This window comes from Pleuronectes platessa, chromosome 10 (assembly GCF_947347685.1).
Source record: "Pleuronectes platessa chromosome 10, fPlePla1.1, whole genome shotgun sequence".
Classification (NCBI taxonomy): domain Eukaryota; kingdom Metazoa; phylum Chordata; class Actinopteri; order Pleuronectiformes; family Pleuronectidae; genus Pleuronectes; species Pleuronectes platessa.
This window is the reverse complement of record NC_070635.1, coordinates 20,952,340-20,968,109: the sequence shown is the minus strand read 5'-3', so window position 1 is coordinate 20,968,109 and position 15,770 is coordinate 20,952,340. Positions and strand designations below refer to the sequence as shown.

At 42.7% G+C, this 15,770-nt stretch overlaps 1 protein-coding gene across 2 annotated transcripts in view; it reads right to left on the bottom strand.

Moving 5' to 3' along the window:
* Positions 1–5,639, bottom strand: part of grik2 (glutamate receptor, ionotropic, kainate 2) — a 217,797-nt gene extending 212,158 nt beyond the window's left edge. For both annotated transcript variants that reach the window (XM_053433343.1, XM_053433342.1), the window contains exon 1: positions 5,304–5,639. In XM_053433343.1, coding sequence (XP_053289318.1) covers positions 5,304–5,421 — 118 coding nt within the window. In that variant the 5' untranslated portion in view covers positions 5,422–5,639. The remainder of the gene's footprint in view (positions 1–5,303) is intronic.
* Positions 5,640–15,770: the final 10,131 nt, after the last annotated feature.

Here is a 15,770-nt window from a genome sequence, read left to right as displayed (position 1 = left end):
ATGTGCTGCTTGAATTTTTTATATAGATTTACTGAGTAGTTGCTTTTTTTGTATTTTTTATAGAGTTTAAGAAGTTGTTAGCCTAGCTTAGCATGAAGAAAAGAAGCAGGTGAAAACAGCTGTTCCGTAGCACTCCATCGAGCCCTTCTAATTTATTTTCTATAATTGGTTTAACCTCTGTATTAACAGAAAACTACACACACACAACCAGGTTTGGCACCGCATTGCGTTCACAGAGCTGTATCTGGCAAGTCAAGCAGAGTCAAGGTCCACCTGGCTGTTACACAAACAGACAAATACACGTGAGGAAGGAGGAAGATTTTCCTCTTCTGATATATTCAATCTCAAACGATGGGGATATTTTAACTCTGTATGATCAATCTTGCGTTCTAATGAACCCAAAGACGGAAGCATCAGCTGGGGCCGTATGGAGGCACATGGTCGGCAACAACACTCAGTAGATGAAGGGTCCAGAGTCATTCCCTTCACCGACCAGTGCTTTTCTGATGTAAGGAGTGACTGAGTGATGACAACCTTCCTGTCAGCTCCAAACATCCTCTTCCGACCTCTATCATCAACACAGCACTTGAACCACTGAAAAGATTCGTTTGTAACTTTGTACTATTCGGAATTATCTCTTCCCAGGCTATGAGCAATTTCATATAAACACAAACCAGCCAATCAGATCCCACTTTCCCTTGTAGTGATGTATTGTTGATTGCATGTGACATCAGGTCACATGCAATTTAAAACAAGGTTTGATGTGAGCGTACTAAACAGGACGGGAGAAATGCAAACAAACCTTAGAATACCGTCCCTACCCATTTTAAAACAATTGCTCACTTCATATCCAGTCCATTGAATCATTGGCAACAACGTCAGAGCAACACTTGATATGCATGTCATTGTGAGAATATGATCTCTGATGAATAGGGTCTGTTTTGAAAAGGGCTTCAATTCCTCACCGATCATCCACATCCACCCTCAGGATCAGCACCACACATCTGGACTGTTAACAAATGTTATTTCTGGCCCTACATGGTCTTCACAAAAATATTCTGAGATTCATGCTTTGCCTTTGGGCTCCTGCATGAGGTCTCTGAGTGAAAGGTGCCTTGTATACATGGCACGTTGTTCCTCAATCCCCCCCTCGCCCTCTCTCTCTCCCTGCTGTCGCCACTTTTTCTGTGCTTAAGTGGATAAACATGTTGAAAGTGATTTTTACGTCAGCCTTTTCTCTCCCTCCACCATCTGTCACTGCCAGACCCTCGGAGAGCTGCAGCTTTCTAAGCTCTGGCAGAAGGGTGCCCTCTCCGGCCACAAAGCAAACAAGCTCATTTCACTCCTTCCTCGCAGTGGACTCAAGATATGAATCTGCCGCTTGCTTGTCTCTGAAGCAGAAACAGAAGATTGCTTTGATCACAGTATTTTGTGTTCAGTTACAGTCTCGAAGAAAGATTTTGCAGTTTGCATCAGTCGTCCAAAAAAGTATTTATGGCAAGTGTGGTGGTTTCAATAATTCAATAATTACAAAGACAGAGAGAAATAGAATGTGTGATTGGTTCTAAAAGCACTAAGTTGTGATTATATGACTATGACACCAAATGTCCCCGTTACAGTTTGTCCTACCAAGACTCAGCTTTGCTCACTATGATCACCCTGCCATTGCAAAATACTTTTACTTGCTCATACCAATATTTCTTGATCGTATTCCCTTTGCTTCTACCTCTCGTAGTTGGATGTTCTACATGCTCATCCTGAATCCCTTAAGTTCCACGTAAAGGACACAATCCTTCCTGCATTGATACTATGAATTCAAGGTTTACAGGATGAGAGAGGGCAGATCCTGCAGATTCTCCAGGAAAATAACGACCAATTTAGGATTTATTTTTCATGTTGGTGTGAGGACGTCCCAGCTTCAGTTCACAGAATGCGTTTAGAAATAATTGATGGCTGGTCGCACTGAAAAATATGATTTTTTTTTAATTAAACGATAAAGCTGACTTATTCTAGATTTTCTCTTAGTTTCCCATGAAACACCAGTGACCTACAAGTCTGTCTCTAAATAGTTTCTGAGTTCAGGACCCTTTTTGTGGGTCCTCTTGGAGAATTGAATAAATCATTAAATATGGGTTTGTACTTTCAGGCTCAGTAATTCTCTACAACAGTTTCACTCAAACAGGAGGAAAGAGTCCACTTGTCTGTTGTGGATTTGTGCTTTTGGTATTTACAGCTGTGTTCCTTATAATCAAAAACATGTCCAAGCTTCCAGAAACTCCACTTACAGATACACTGATAAACAGGAAAACAGATAAAATGATGATAGCTTGTTCATTGAAGGGTGCTGTGATTATCAACTCACATTTCATACCTGATGCTCTCGATTGCGCGATGATGCGCTCATTGTTTCCAGGCGGCTTGCATTCCTCTACAAATCTCACCAGGCATCAGCGAGGCGGGGGGGTCGCAGCCTGGAGGAGAATGTCAACTCTCCTGCTCAGTTATTGACAGGCAGGCTTCTCTGAGTTATTTTCTGAAGAGGGAGTTTTTCTAGCCTCGACCTGCAACATTTAGCTTGTCCGCCCTATTAGACAGTGACCTTCATTCTAATGCCGACCACAGCAGCCAGCGCCGACGCACCTAATTCACTCTCTGTGCTGCAGAGATCACAGAGACATAAAGTGCCAGTAGAAACGGATGCATTTTAAGTCATTATTCTGCTTAATGTTGCTTCTTTTGGACATGAGGAACCTTGTGGGTGTCCCTGACTCTGTGGCTGTGATGAGAGCTTCTGTATAAATCCATGACATTCCACACAGTCGTTAAGTTGCAACTCTTCCCTGACCTTAACTTTTTTTTGTTAATGCTGCTTTTCTAAAGGGGTGAACCGTTTGCTTTCCACCAGCAGCTCGTGAAAGGGAATTTGTGAAATACATTCTTGCTCTATTCCTGTGAAGTCAACCTAAATTTGACTTCCTCTCCACACATCCAACTGCGTGACCTCACCTGTCGACAACACAACTCCTGAAAAGCTCCAGGAGGTTTCAGCAGTGCGGGGGGTGGGGGATTGGGGATCCCCCATAGTTACAGGGTCAGGTGACATGTTGTTGGGGTTGGTCTATCGTTGTTTACATCTGATCTGTATATTTAAGATCTTACCTTGGGCCATAGAAAAAAAACAGGTCTTTGATTTCTATCATCATGTCAGCTTCTGTTTTCAACCCACACAACGTCTAATCTGTTACCCTGCTTTGATATCCTTATTCCCTGTACAGGTGTTTCAAAAACATCTCAAACCTGTATTTCCAAATGTCTCATTGAATCAACTCACTCTGGGAATTTGCCAAAAGGGTTTATTTAATCACAGGAGATGGTCAGGCTGATCAAAGGAAACACCTATGGCAATCTCACTCGGGCTGTTTTTCTTAAAAGTCTAAATGAAAATCAGTTGGTTAGTTATCCATCTCCTTTTGCACCATAATTCTTTATACGACTAAATGAGCTGAGCCACTTTGCGGGTGACAACACTTGCTAGAGACATAATGTGGGGGTTACTGCATTCAAGGCAGTCGAAGCTGCTGCAGAAATAGAGGAAATCCCATTTGTGAGGTTAAAATTCAATAAGTGAAGCTAAATATTGCTCGGTATGGACAGTGGGTGTGTCCAGATGTGATTCATATTGTGTGTGAGCATCTCGCTCATAATTTAAAGACGTGCTCCTCAAACTCATCACAACACACAATCCTGCCGCTACATCGATAAACGTCCCTACAGCTCATTCTTGTTGCGATTAAAATCAAATCACTTATGTATCAACAGTGCTTATTAGCCACGTTACTTTTTGTGTTAGCGTGTTAGCCTACTTCCACAAACAAGAATGCCATGGGTACAAATGGAGGAAATGGCATTTAGATTTTACACCTGTAATGTAAAGACACCCAGCAGGCCGGAGGTTCTATCCATTTACACTTCTCTCACACACCGTTCCAAAGCCCACAGCTCGGTCAACAGAAGAAAAAAAAATCAATCGGCACCTCATCAATTTGCATTTATGAATTAATGAAATGGATATCGTGCATTTAATTACTGAGGACCGGCGCTTATTCTGCCACTGCACACAAAACAAAAAACGGTGGAGTTATTCAACACAATGTGCGTCTGTCGATATGAATTTATCTCTGTGTGCTGCTATAGGATCAGTTTACTTATATCGGTGTATGTTAATGCAACTGTTGTGTGTTTGTGTACCCACGTTACTGTGTATTTTCTTGATAAAACACACGAGTGCTGGGATACCTTATATTATTAAAAAAAATTGTAAAATAATTTCTGTCGGAGTCACACCTCTGGCCCACAGCTGGCCCCAGCATTAATATGATGACTAATTCAAACCTATGATAAACCAGACATCTGCAACCTTTCACATTTGTGAGCATGATACCAGCAGTAGTGTGATAACCATACTGTGTTGTTGTAGGGTGTGAAGATTTGTTTCTTTACCTTCTGCTTAAGGGGAATTTTAAGGGTAAAAATTACTGTTGAAGATCATGCCAAAGATTTCCCTCTGAGAAAAATAAAATATTCATCACATTCCTGAAATATGGACGAGGCATGGAGGCACAGTATGAACAAATCTGCCTCTTATTCTTCCAATAAAACACTAATGAGGCTGATTCCATCACTTGACTGTCTGTGTTTTCCTCACACTCATATATACACACAAACAAACACACACACACACATACAGACCAATAACATATGTATAAACATGCAGCTCGACATGAATTTGTAACTGACTGTATTTTACAAGTACCAAACACAAAGTAACCCTGGCGTCACGTATGATATCACACACGCACGCACACGCACGCAACCAGAGAGGGTGGCATAAACTCAAATACATCACACCAATCAGACACTGGACACACACGCATGAGGGTGTGATGTCATGTCCACAAACGTTAACCCCTTTAAACTTTAAACTTTCTAAATAGCAACAAGTTACACACTGTCCACTGTTGCCTCCTCATGGACTCAGAGATCATTCATATATTCGTTTCTATTTCTGGCAGCTTTCTAGTAGCGGTGCAGCTCTGCGCCAGCTCCACATTACCTACGTGTATTCCCTCGTAACAGGAAACTTGTAAAACTGTCAGACAAGCAACTCCAACTATTTTCCATTTGGGAGGAAAAAGTGATTTTCCAACAGGTCGCACACACAGAGCAACATGCTTTATGGGAATGAGAAGACGCCAATCAAACTTTGAGGGGTGACGTGAGAGGAAAAAGAAGAAGTAGCTCACCAAATCTCAAGACATGTGGCATCCCATGAGAATATCCCACACAGTGTAATAGCAGCAGTAGAAGCCTGACGGTGCACCCGAGTCTCGCACTAAACATCAGCAAGGAGGCGATCTTCATGGTGCTTGTGTGCTGCACAGGGTTTTTAATCCCTGAATCGGTAAATCCCCAGATATGTTTCTTTCTTTCACCCCTTTGACGTGAAGCAGGGCGACTGCAGGATCACGGCATGGTCAGCACCGGCGGGCTGGGCAGCGGTGTCCCCACATCCATTTGGCCAAAACAAAGAAAAAGAAACAGCACTGCGTGTCCGGCTCACTGCGCCAAGGAGAGACAGCCCTCCGACTCAGCTGAGGAAGATGACGGTGGAGGTGGTGGCGGGGCGTCCATGTTAGGCAGGGCAGCGCTTGAAGGAATCCATCTAGTGAGAGACACGGGCAGAGATTGGAGAGGTGGTGAGAGAGTGGAGCGGCAGCCTCGCCAGACCGAGCTCCTCCTGCTGCACTGCCGCACAGCATCTGACGTCGAGCCAACACTAGGAGCGGGAGAGCGCGCGGAGCGGATCGGGCATGTTTCTCGGCTCCCGCTGGCCACAGTGATCGGAACCTCCTGCCTAAAGTGTCATGCGTCCTCCCTCGCCTCCCTTCCGTCCTCCCTTCCCCTCGCCCGATGCCCTGTCCCCCGGTCAGCCGAGCTGCCACTCGCCGGTCCCCACTCAGATTTCTCCTCGGTTCGGTTGGGCTCAATGGCCGTGGCTGCAGCGGCGCGCCGTCGTGCACAGCCACATAAAGCCAATCTATAAACGTGGAGGGGCCGCCTGTGTCTGATAGGAGTCACTCAGGCTTGGACTCGTGTGAGGGCTCCGTGAACCGAGCCTGTCACCGCACACTCAACATGATGAATGGCCTCTGTTGTTTTCCGCACTCAGTGGAATTATTACTTTGTACCCCCCCCCCCTCGACTTTTTCCAATAAGGCCGAGACCCTCGTCATCAAATGTTGATTTCATGCGTTTCGTTACACTTTGTGATCGCAAGAACTATCTGTTCTTTTAGATAACTGACGAATTACTGACAAAGTCGGACAGAATAGGACATTTCCTCAGTATATATCCACTGTCATATCTCTCCACAGTCTGGACAGTGGCCTCTTACCTGTTATTTACAAATAAATCAAAAAATTCAATCACGATTTTACCATGTTCTCTTATATTTTGTGACATACGCAGCAGCACGCTTTATTGCTGTAATATTCACAAGATGTGCAAATGTTTATGCAGCGTTTTCACTCAATCTGGCAAGATAATTTAAACATGGTGTGAAATAAAAAATGAATTGCCCCAATTTCAAATTGTCAGCAATATTTACTTTACAATATTAACAGCAGCAATTTGGATTTCCTAATCTCATCACTTGAATATCTCATCAAGAGTTACGACAAGCTGCGAATGAGAGAACGGTTTATTCTTGAGGCCACAGTGGAGTGTTGTCTAAAGAGTGTTTGCTTCGAGGAGTTTTCAGCAGCACACACACACAGCGGGCGGGTTCGGGGTCCAGTGTGTGGAATAAGGCACAGTGGACGGCCACCGTGCTTCAAGGGAGGAAATAAATCGAGTTTGATTCAGCACCACGGACAGAGACGGTGTTTTACAGAAGTCTGCGCCTAGATGCGGTTTCAGCACCACGGACAGCTCCTCCGTGAAGACTCCGCTCCTCTTGGAGAGTTTTCTCTGCTCCGTGCGGCTCTTCGTGTTTGGATCAGATCCATATGATGACACGATCTATGCCCAAAGGTTCAATAATGTTCCCCTGTGCCGCCTGCTCCCACATTAACACTAATTTACTGAGGCCAACACCCTGCCCAGTTTGGCTGTCCCACATTTTGGGAAAGCTGTAATTAATACGTAAGTTGTACGCACAGATTAAAGGGTTCTTGTTCAATATACGATTTAAGAAACTATGACATAATTTTGCCCAGGGTTATGTCCGAAAATCGAACAGCATGCAAATTAACCCACAAGCAGATTTCTCATATTTAACAGTGTTTGCTTTTAGTTTTTTTAAACTATTTCATGTATAAGTTGTAGCTTTCAGAGATTGTCCGCAGAACCGAAGGACAAACACACATCTGATATTTGTTTGTCTGTCTTCGTGCAATGACCGTCCTGAACGGGCAATAATTTAATTCACACAGAGGTCATCATCAGAAGCAGCAGCCAAATATTAACATTAAGGAGCAGTTGTCTGATAGACGTGCGTAAAAGCCAAAAAGGTGGTTGTGGATGTTGGCAGCAGTGCACATATTCATCTCTATTTTTTTTTTTATATCCAGCTCTAATATACATGGAGCCAGAGCTCTACAATTGCCCCTTTGTGTATTTGTAAAGGGCTTTTAACCAGGCTGAGCGGTTTCCCTCCACCGGGCAAAGCTGTGAGATGATAAAGTTGATTTTAAGCGTATGTGCTCGTCAACTATGGGATTTTAATGCGCGACTTGCCTCCTCCGGTTCCCATGCAGCCTCCGTGAAGTAGAGACGTTCTCTACGGATCATTCATAAAGCGGATAACGGATGGCATTTAACGACCCCCATAATGTCTTTCAACCCCACAACAGTGAAGGCATCAGCCCGAGGAGGAGGAGGAGGCGACGGAGGAGGAGGAGAAACCCCGAAAAGGTGACAAGCGTCCCCACATAGAGGTCGGGCAAAGACACGGGAGGTCACGTCTCTCCAAGGGGTTTTTAAAAACACACAGTCAGAGCCTATTTCTGAGACATTTCAATCGTATTTTTCCGCTCTGGGTGTGAAGCTTAAATCCGCTTTTGCTCCCACGAACTCACGCATGAACTTCAAACCCGACCGGAGAGGTGCGTCGCGGTGGTTTCTGCGCGTTTTGCCGGCTGGAAACGATATGGAAACAGCTTCAACAGATAAAAGCTGTTCTTGAAAGGACGTAACGCGTGAAGGAAGAAAATAAAGCGCATGTAAATAGATGTAAAGTTTGAAAGAATGGGCGTACCTTAGGTTGAGCTGGAGCCGGGAAGAGTCACCAGAGCAGCACAAAGAAGTTGATTTGGCCGTGTCGCTTCCCCCGCACTCGCATCTGGTAGCGCTGCGCTCCGGCCGTAGGGGAGACACGCCTCCTGTCGGACGGCAGGACTCACTGCTTAAAGCAACTGGGTGGGTGGGGGGATGCTCACCGGATCAGGGGGAGTCGTCGACACAGAGGCTGCAGCTTCTCCGGTGGAGGACACTGGGTGTCTGCTCGGAGTGAGGCGGATTGTAAGCCTTTATCAGCCGGATAGTTTGGAGCCGGTGCGCATTTGCACGGTGAGCAGGTGTAGTAGCATTGTAATGCAGATCATTAAAAAATTGGCAACCCGAGGTTGAGCCCCAGCCTGGTCCTGTAGGTTGGTAAAAATGTCAGGAATCTAAATAAATACACCACAGAAAATCAGTGTTTCCCCCTATATAAGATGACCTTTATAAAATACTGCTAAACTTGGTCAGCCATCATTCCCCAACCGATACGATTTATTAGATTTAATTTATGCAGCCAAGTGCAGTGAAATTTGCATTAGTGAAGAGCCAATTAAATCTTACTTTTAAAGGAGAATAGAAATGTTACCGGAGGTAAAGTAAAAGTAAAGTTTGCAGCAGATGTTATATGATGTGGATAATCTGAAGATTTGTTTTTTAAAACTAAATTATTGGATATAGGAGACACATTAATTAAAAATGTTGACAAGCATAGAATCAGACAGTGCCAATTAATTAAGTTTTGGCCAAAGAGAAGAAGCAAATAAGTGATGTCAGTTTTCTAAATTGTACAGTTATAGAGGCTTGGTTTAAGAAATAAATAAGGACGGCTACAGATCCCTGCTCAGGGTTTGGTTTATGAATTTAAGTCAACATTTCTAGAATCATTAATTATTGCATTAGTATCAATGTAGGGCCTCAATAAACCCAGACAACAACAAACATTCATCTCACTCCAGTGTGAGAAATAATTACAAAGTCACATCCAGAACATATTTGTAAGAATTAATAATAACGATTAGGATTTAAAGAAAGAGAGCTATTTAAAATGGATGTGAATGTTGCAGTTCACAGGTTAGATTTTGCTCATGAAGACGGTCAGTTATCAAATGCTGCTCGGTCACTCTTTACTGTCAGGACTCGGATACACTGCATATATGTTGCAGCTTATTGTATATTTTGACAATCAATCAGTAATCACAGAAGTAAACTGGACATTACTTTTTAGACTGATTAGAATGGGGAGAAACTAAGAGAAGCAAAAAAGTCCGTTCTACAACATGTAAGCAGAGGTCAGAGGTTTGGTGTTTAATTATATGAAATATTAAAACTCTAGCTCACTGCTTAGTGTGTAGTTGACGGATCCATATTTCGCTGATGCTCAGTATTTGCAAAACATTCCATCCAGAACTACAACAAAAAGTTTCAACCCAATCGAAAATAATGAAAAAGAGCTTTCCATGAACGTTTCAGTTCAAGTGTTTACTAATGTCTGCTTATTGTGATTGCTCTGTCACCCTTCAAGTAGTTTTCTTCTTTATAAAAGCAAAATGAAACTCTGTTTTTTAAAGTGCAATACAAATAATGACTTCAATATTTTTGATTACAGTGTAAGGTCTTTTAGAGAGGGGTGGTGTGTTTTTTTACAGGAAGTTAACTTTTGGTCACTTCTCAAGGGGGACATCAATTCTCTGACTTTATGGTGAAGTAAGACACAAATGCACATAACATATCCTGTTGTCTATCCTTCAGTTTAACTGTTCTTATTGTACTTTTTTATTATCATCTGAACTGTGTTTGCGATGCAGTGCAAAAAGTCAGTTAGACCATCAAGAGACCCCAGGGCTGAGCAGGATTAACTTGTTCAGTTGGAGAAACACATCATTAAGCCTTTGAAGCATCAGCACAACATGCCCACATGTTGAACTTCCATAAATCTGTCTCTAATACTTTAGCAGACATGTTGGTGCCTGAATATTTATTGATTTCTAGCAACCTTTTATGCTGCTCTTTTGACCAGTCCTTGCTTGAGAAAGGGAGCTTTCCAAACTTAGTGGGTTTCCAGCCTGATTAAATAAAACTGAAATAAATAGATATGAAAGTCTGTTCAGAAAAACAGTGTGTTAATATTTCTCATTTCAGCGTGGTCAGGCACTCCTGGGTAACAGTTCAGAGCCGGATGACACTGACGGCCCATGAGTTAGTCACCACGGCGCAAAGCTGAAATAAGTGAAACAATGTCTTTCAATTCAAATGTTGAATTCTTAAAGAATCTTGATGTGTCTTGACCTGCATAACTCATCTCCCATACTCTGCAAGGTCTCTTTCTTCTGATCCAAGCCGCATATAATTACCTTGTAAAGATAAAAAGACTTTCGCTACTCCACATGAATACGTCTCATTTTATTTCAGCACATAAGGCAAATCAAAAGGTAGGATCAGAAATAGGGAAACAAAGTGAGGTCATCAGACAGAAATGACTGCAACATGATGCACAATTTAGTGTTGAAGGAGCTCTTCCCTGCAGTGATGGAGGCCTGATCTTAGGACACAGTGTGGAGCTGAAATGAAAGAGGGCTTTGATCACCTCCTCTCCCCTTCTCTCTCTCTCTGTGTGTGTGTGTGTGTGTGTGTGTGTGTGTGTGTGTGTGTGTGTGTGTGTGTGTGTGTGTGTGTGTGTGTGTGTGTGTGTGTGTGTGTGTGTGTGTGTGTGTGTGTGTGTGTGTGTGTGTGTGTGTGTGTGTGTGTGTGTGTGTGTGTGTGTGTGTGTGTAGCATGAAGGGTTGGATTGTGGGGGCTACCAATATATAGTCATTGACCGCTCTGTAATATACAAACCTGTACTAAACTATGATAAGATATGATAACATCAAATAAGATAAAACATATTTCCTTCCTGAGAGACCACTTCCTCCAGACCCTGTGTCTGTTATGGAACTCTCCTGAACTTGGTTTGGTGTCGGTCCTGGGAACATGTACAAACTAATGACGTGCATATAATATAGCAAAAACAAATGTAATAACTGAAAACTCTAAAAAGCTGCGTTTAATGTTATAAAATAGTGAGTGAATTATATAAACTGTAATGTCAATAGTTGCACATCACATAAACAAGTGGTCACATTTTAACCAGCGCATCCACTCCGCTCTGCATCAGCCAATCGCTGCTCCCTCACTGTGAGGGACTCAACAAAAATCACGACTGTTTGCTGTCCTGGCTCCCAACTGGTGGAACTAGTTCCTCATTGACAGCTGCTGGGGGTCTCTCAATCGAACCAATAACAGAAGGCCTACATTGATGAGGTGAAGTTTCCTTTACGAGTGACCAAAAAACAACTGGCTAGATGAGCAGTGTGTTTTTCCTTCGTCAACTGCTCATATATTTTAAATACTCTGTTTAGTGCATTCTTTCATATCCACTTAACTGCAATTCATATTGTACTTCCTGTATGTGAACTTACCTGCGATTTGACATCAAACAGGTAGAGATCACAGTTCAGCAGATCAATGTTGAACAGTTTCACATACAAAAACTTCCAGGTGCTCCTCGTGATCAGAGACTCGGAGCAGAGGATGAAGAGAACGCTTTAAGAGGCGTCTGAAAAGGAGCTGATTCATTTGATTCATTGGATCCTAACTGGTGGGAATGGACAATGACTGTGGACTATAGTGGATCTGATCTTGATGGTTGATCATGATCTTGCTGGCTGCTGACCATAGACTATGATTGCAGCAGGACTGCTTGACATATAGTATTGAAGTTATCCTTCAAAATGTTTACCCTCATCAATGCTGCTAAAACCTTTCATCTTGATGATGTTTTCCTACACTTGACATCCATTGCACTTCTGTCCATCCTGGGAGAGGGATCCCTCACATGTGGCTCTCTCTGAGGTTTCTACGTATTTTTACCCTGTTAAAAGGGTTTTTAGTAGTTTTTCCTTACTCTTGCTGAGGGTCAAGGACAGAGGATATCTCACCATGTTAAAGCCCCATGAGACGAATTGTGATTTGTGAATATGGGCTGTACACAAATTTGATTGATTGATGATTTCAGCAGTGAGGGCTGACAGCTTTGATAAGACTGACGTGATAATGAATTAAAAAGGCTTTAATGCAGCAGAGGGAGGATCCGTCCAGCTCACAGCTGTTTAAGCAGTTCCACTGTGAACCTCAGAACTGTTACAATAACTAGGTGATTGGAGGTCTCACCAAAAAAAAAAAAAAAAAAGTTTTTACTGAGCGAAGAACAGCACAAAAATCATGTGAAAAAATAAGGCATTATATCACATCTAAATATATATATTTCTAGGAACGTGTCTCCGCTGTCAATTGATGAAAGTGAGGTATGGCCTGGACAAAGAAAAATTCACAGTCATTCATGGGCAAAGTAGAGTCTCTATTTAACTAACCTGCATTTGTTTGGATGGCGGGAGGAAGCTGGAGTAATCAGAGAAAAGCCAAGTACCCCCCGGCTGACCGGAAGGATTGAACCCACAACGTTCTTGCTCTGAAGCAACACTGCAACCCACTGCACCACTGTGTCACCATTTTCTCCCATAATCCCCGAATTCATTCTCAGCCTCCCAAGAGCAACAAGATACATTCAACTTTAAGAAAACCTAATGATCCCATATTGTTGATGTCATAGTGGACAAAAAAAAGATGCAGACAGACATCGTATCATTAGCATTAAAGGAATAGTAACTGTAGAACGCACTGTTGAAACTGACGATCACTCATCAATTTTTTCTCCTTTGATTTTATCATTACAGCTGTGAATAGGTATATATGAGGAGGTATGACGTATGCTAATTTCTAGTCAGTAAAATCACTTTTTATACAGAACAATTGTCTTTGATTTTTCCTTGATGAACATATTCACAGTTTGAGAACCTGTTTGAAAAGCTGCTTAGCCTTTGTGCTAAAAGTATATTCAATTAAAGTCCAGAAATAGGACGACAATGCCCCGTGACTCATGGCATGAAGGGGCCACATTAGTGTATTTATATTAGATATCACACATCCATTATTTCATCCTTTGCAGTAGTACTGCTGAAGCCTATCAGCTCAGCAGTTCTGCAAATTGGACAGGTCAGCAGTCTGTCACAGCGCTGCCACAGAGAGACACAGGACCCCATTCACACCTACAGGCAATTTAGAGTGACCAGTTCACTTATGCTACACGTCCCTGCACTGTGACCGGACCAGAGCAGCTAGATTATCTCTCACAGGCACATGGAAGAAGTCAGCTGGCAGGCATAGCTAGCCACTGGTGAACCCTGAAAGACTTTGGCTACTGCGGGTGAGCAACATTAATCACAGTAAATGGGCCACCAAATAATATTGAATTATTATATTAAGTCACCAGATAAACACGCTGATGTGTATTTATTATTTTGACCTTAACCTGAATGTGTTTAGGTAATTGAAGGATTGTGCCAAAGAACTAAGTCAATATCTAAACACTACACAAACTAACACAGTACCCCACTGCACATATCAGAGACACACACCAAACAAGTGAAAACATTTGCTATGACTCATTTATGATGGTTCAAATCGCTCTTTTCCCTTCATTACCTGCTGGGGGCCTCCTGTAGTAGAAGTGAAGTGCTGCTGGTGCATGTGGTATTTACCGAGAGGAGTTAGCCAGTCAAGTGCTCTCATCGTCTACATTTCCATCCATGTCACCGCTGCAGTCACCAGCGCAGCCCTCTCCAGCTGACACCCGGACATGTAAAAGCTATCAAGTGTCAAACTTAAAAGGGGTCATTTTTTAATATATTCTGCCGCACACGGAATCGGTCCAGAGCTCCGTCAGAGTGCTTTCATAATTGCTTTGAAAAAATCTCACAGCTGGAAGGTTTATAGAAAAAGAATCACTCTGTTTCAAGCCTGTGCAGATTAGAGTGATTTACTGTTTGCAAAAACAAATCAAGACGCTAATGAAGTGTGTGTGTACCACTAAATGGAGCTGGGATCTTCACAATCCTTCATTCACTAAACTGGGCTTCCTGAGAAAAGCGTATACTTCCAAAAAAGGCGGGTTTGATGTAGGGTCACCAAATTCATACACCAAGTACTTAAAGATAAGGTTGGTAATCCTGGAAAAGCTGCAGGAGCAGGATACACCTTGAAACAAAGGAAACTCCTACGTCCCATCAGCCCCCTGATCAAAGCCACGCACATCTGACAGCTACTAAAAGACAACATTACTGTGACTCGCTTGCTAACTTCGGCCTATCGTCTCTGCCTCTGTGGTGAATGTGACTTCAGTTGAAGACTCCGGTCACAAACAGTGAGGGAGCAGGGAGCTTATAGGCCGGTTGGGTACTGACAGACAGGTACACCAACCAATCACATAATTTGATCTGAGTGAAATGATTGGTCATGTTCTGTTATTTCAGACATCTTCCTTTATTGATGCTAATCCTAAATATAATTAGGAACACCATGTCTGGTCAGTTAGATCTGTCAGCTTCACATTGATGCTGCAAAACCCCCATTTGACCTCATCATGAAAGTGTTATTATTGCATTCACTGATGTCATGTTCATGAAACCAGTATAAGATGACTTTCGCTTCATGGAGCCTTATGCTGCTTGAGGTACCCATTAGAAACTTGGTTAGACAGTGTACTGTCGAACTGTTTGAGGAGGACTCACTAAGGACAAGAGATAATTCTGAATTAGCTCTGGAGCATTAACACAGGACAAGAAAACAGCCCATTACAAACAGGCAGGTTTAGAATGGACAGTGTTCTAATTTTATATAAGCATACATATTTGTACTCAGGTTAAGTTAACTCATTTCACTCCTTGAATTTCAATGTCCCTACTGGATAATTCTGCATCTGACAGTTTCCTGATGGCTTGTGATAAAATTCAGCTAATTGCAGCTGCCCAAAATAACAAGAAGTAAATAAACATTTCCAATCACGTTTATGGAAAACATAGTCCATTAGCTGTTTTGTTTCCTTGAAAAAACGTATTTGTTGTTGCTTGTGTTGGATGTGATTCCCAGGAGACAGGACTGAACATGTAAATGAGTGGGCTTGGAGTTATTGAGACGTTTATTTAAAATTCAAACGGCCGTGCAGGCCCGTTTTCCCTCCTTTCCATCTTAATTCTGCCACAGCGCTAACAGGTCTCTTAAATATCCCTGATCGATTGCAAGTGAGGAGCTACTGAACTGGCAAGGGCTGCGTTCAGGAGCAGTGAGGCAGCAGTGTTCCCCAGTGTTTTTTTACTACACAAAAAAACATGTCACATAACCACTTTTTACAGCAGAGAGGAATGTGCATCACTCCCTGTCACAGCCAGGAATATTTGTATCAGTCCAAAAAAGACTAACAATTGTTACCACCAGTTGCCAACCACTGCTGTGATCTATCCGAGGACATAGGGGGGAAAAAACGCCTTCAACTCGGT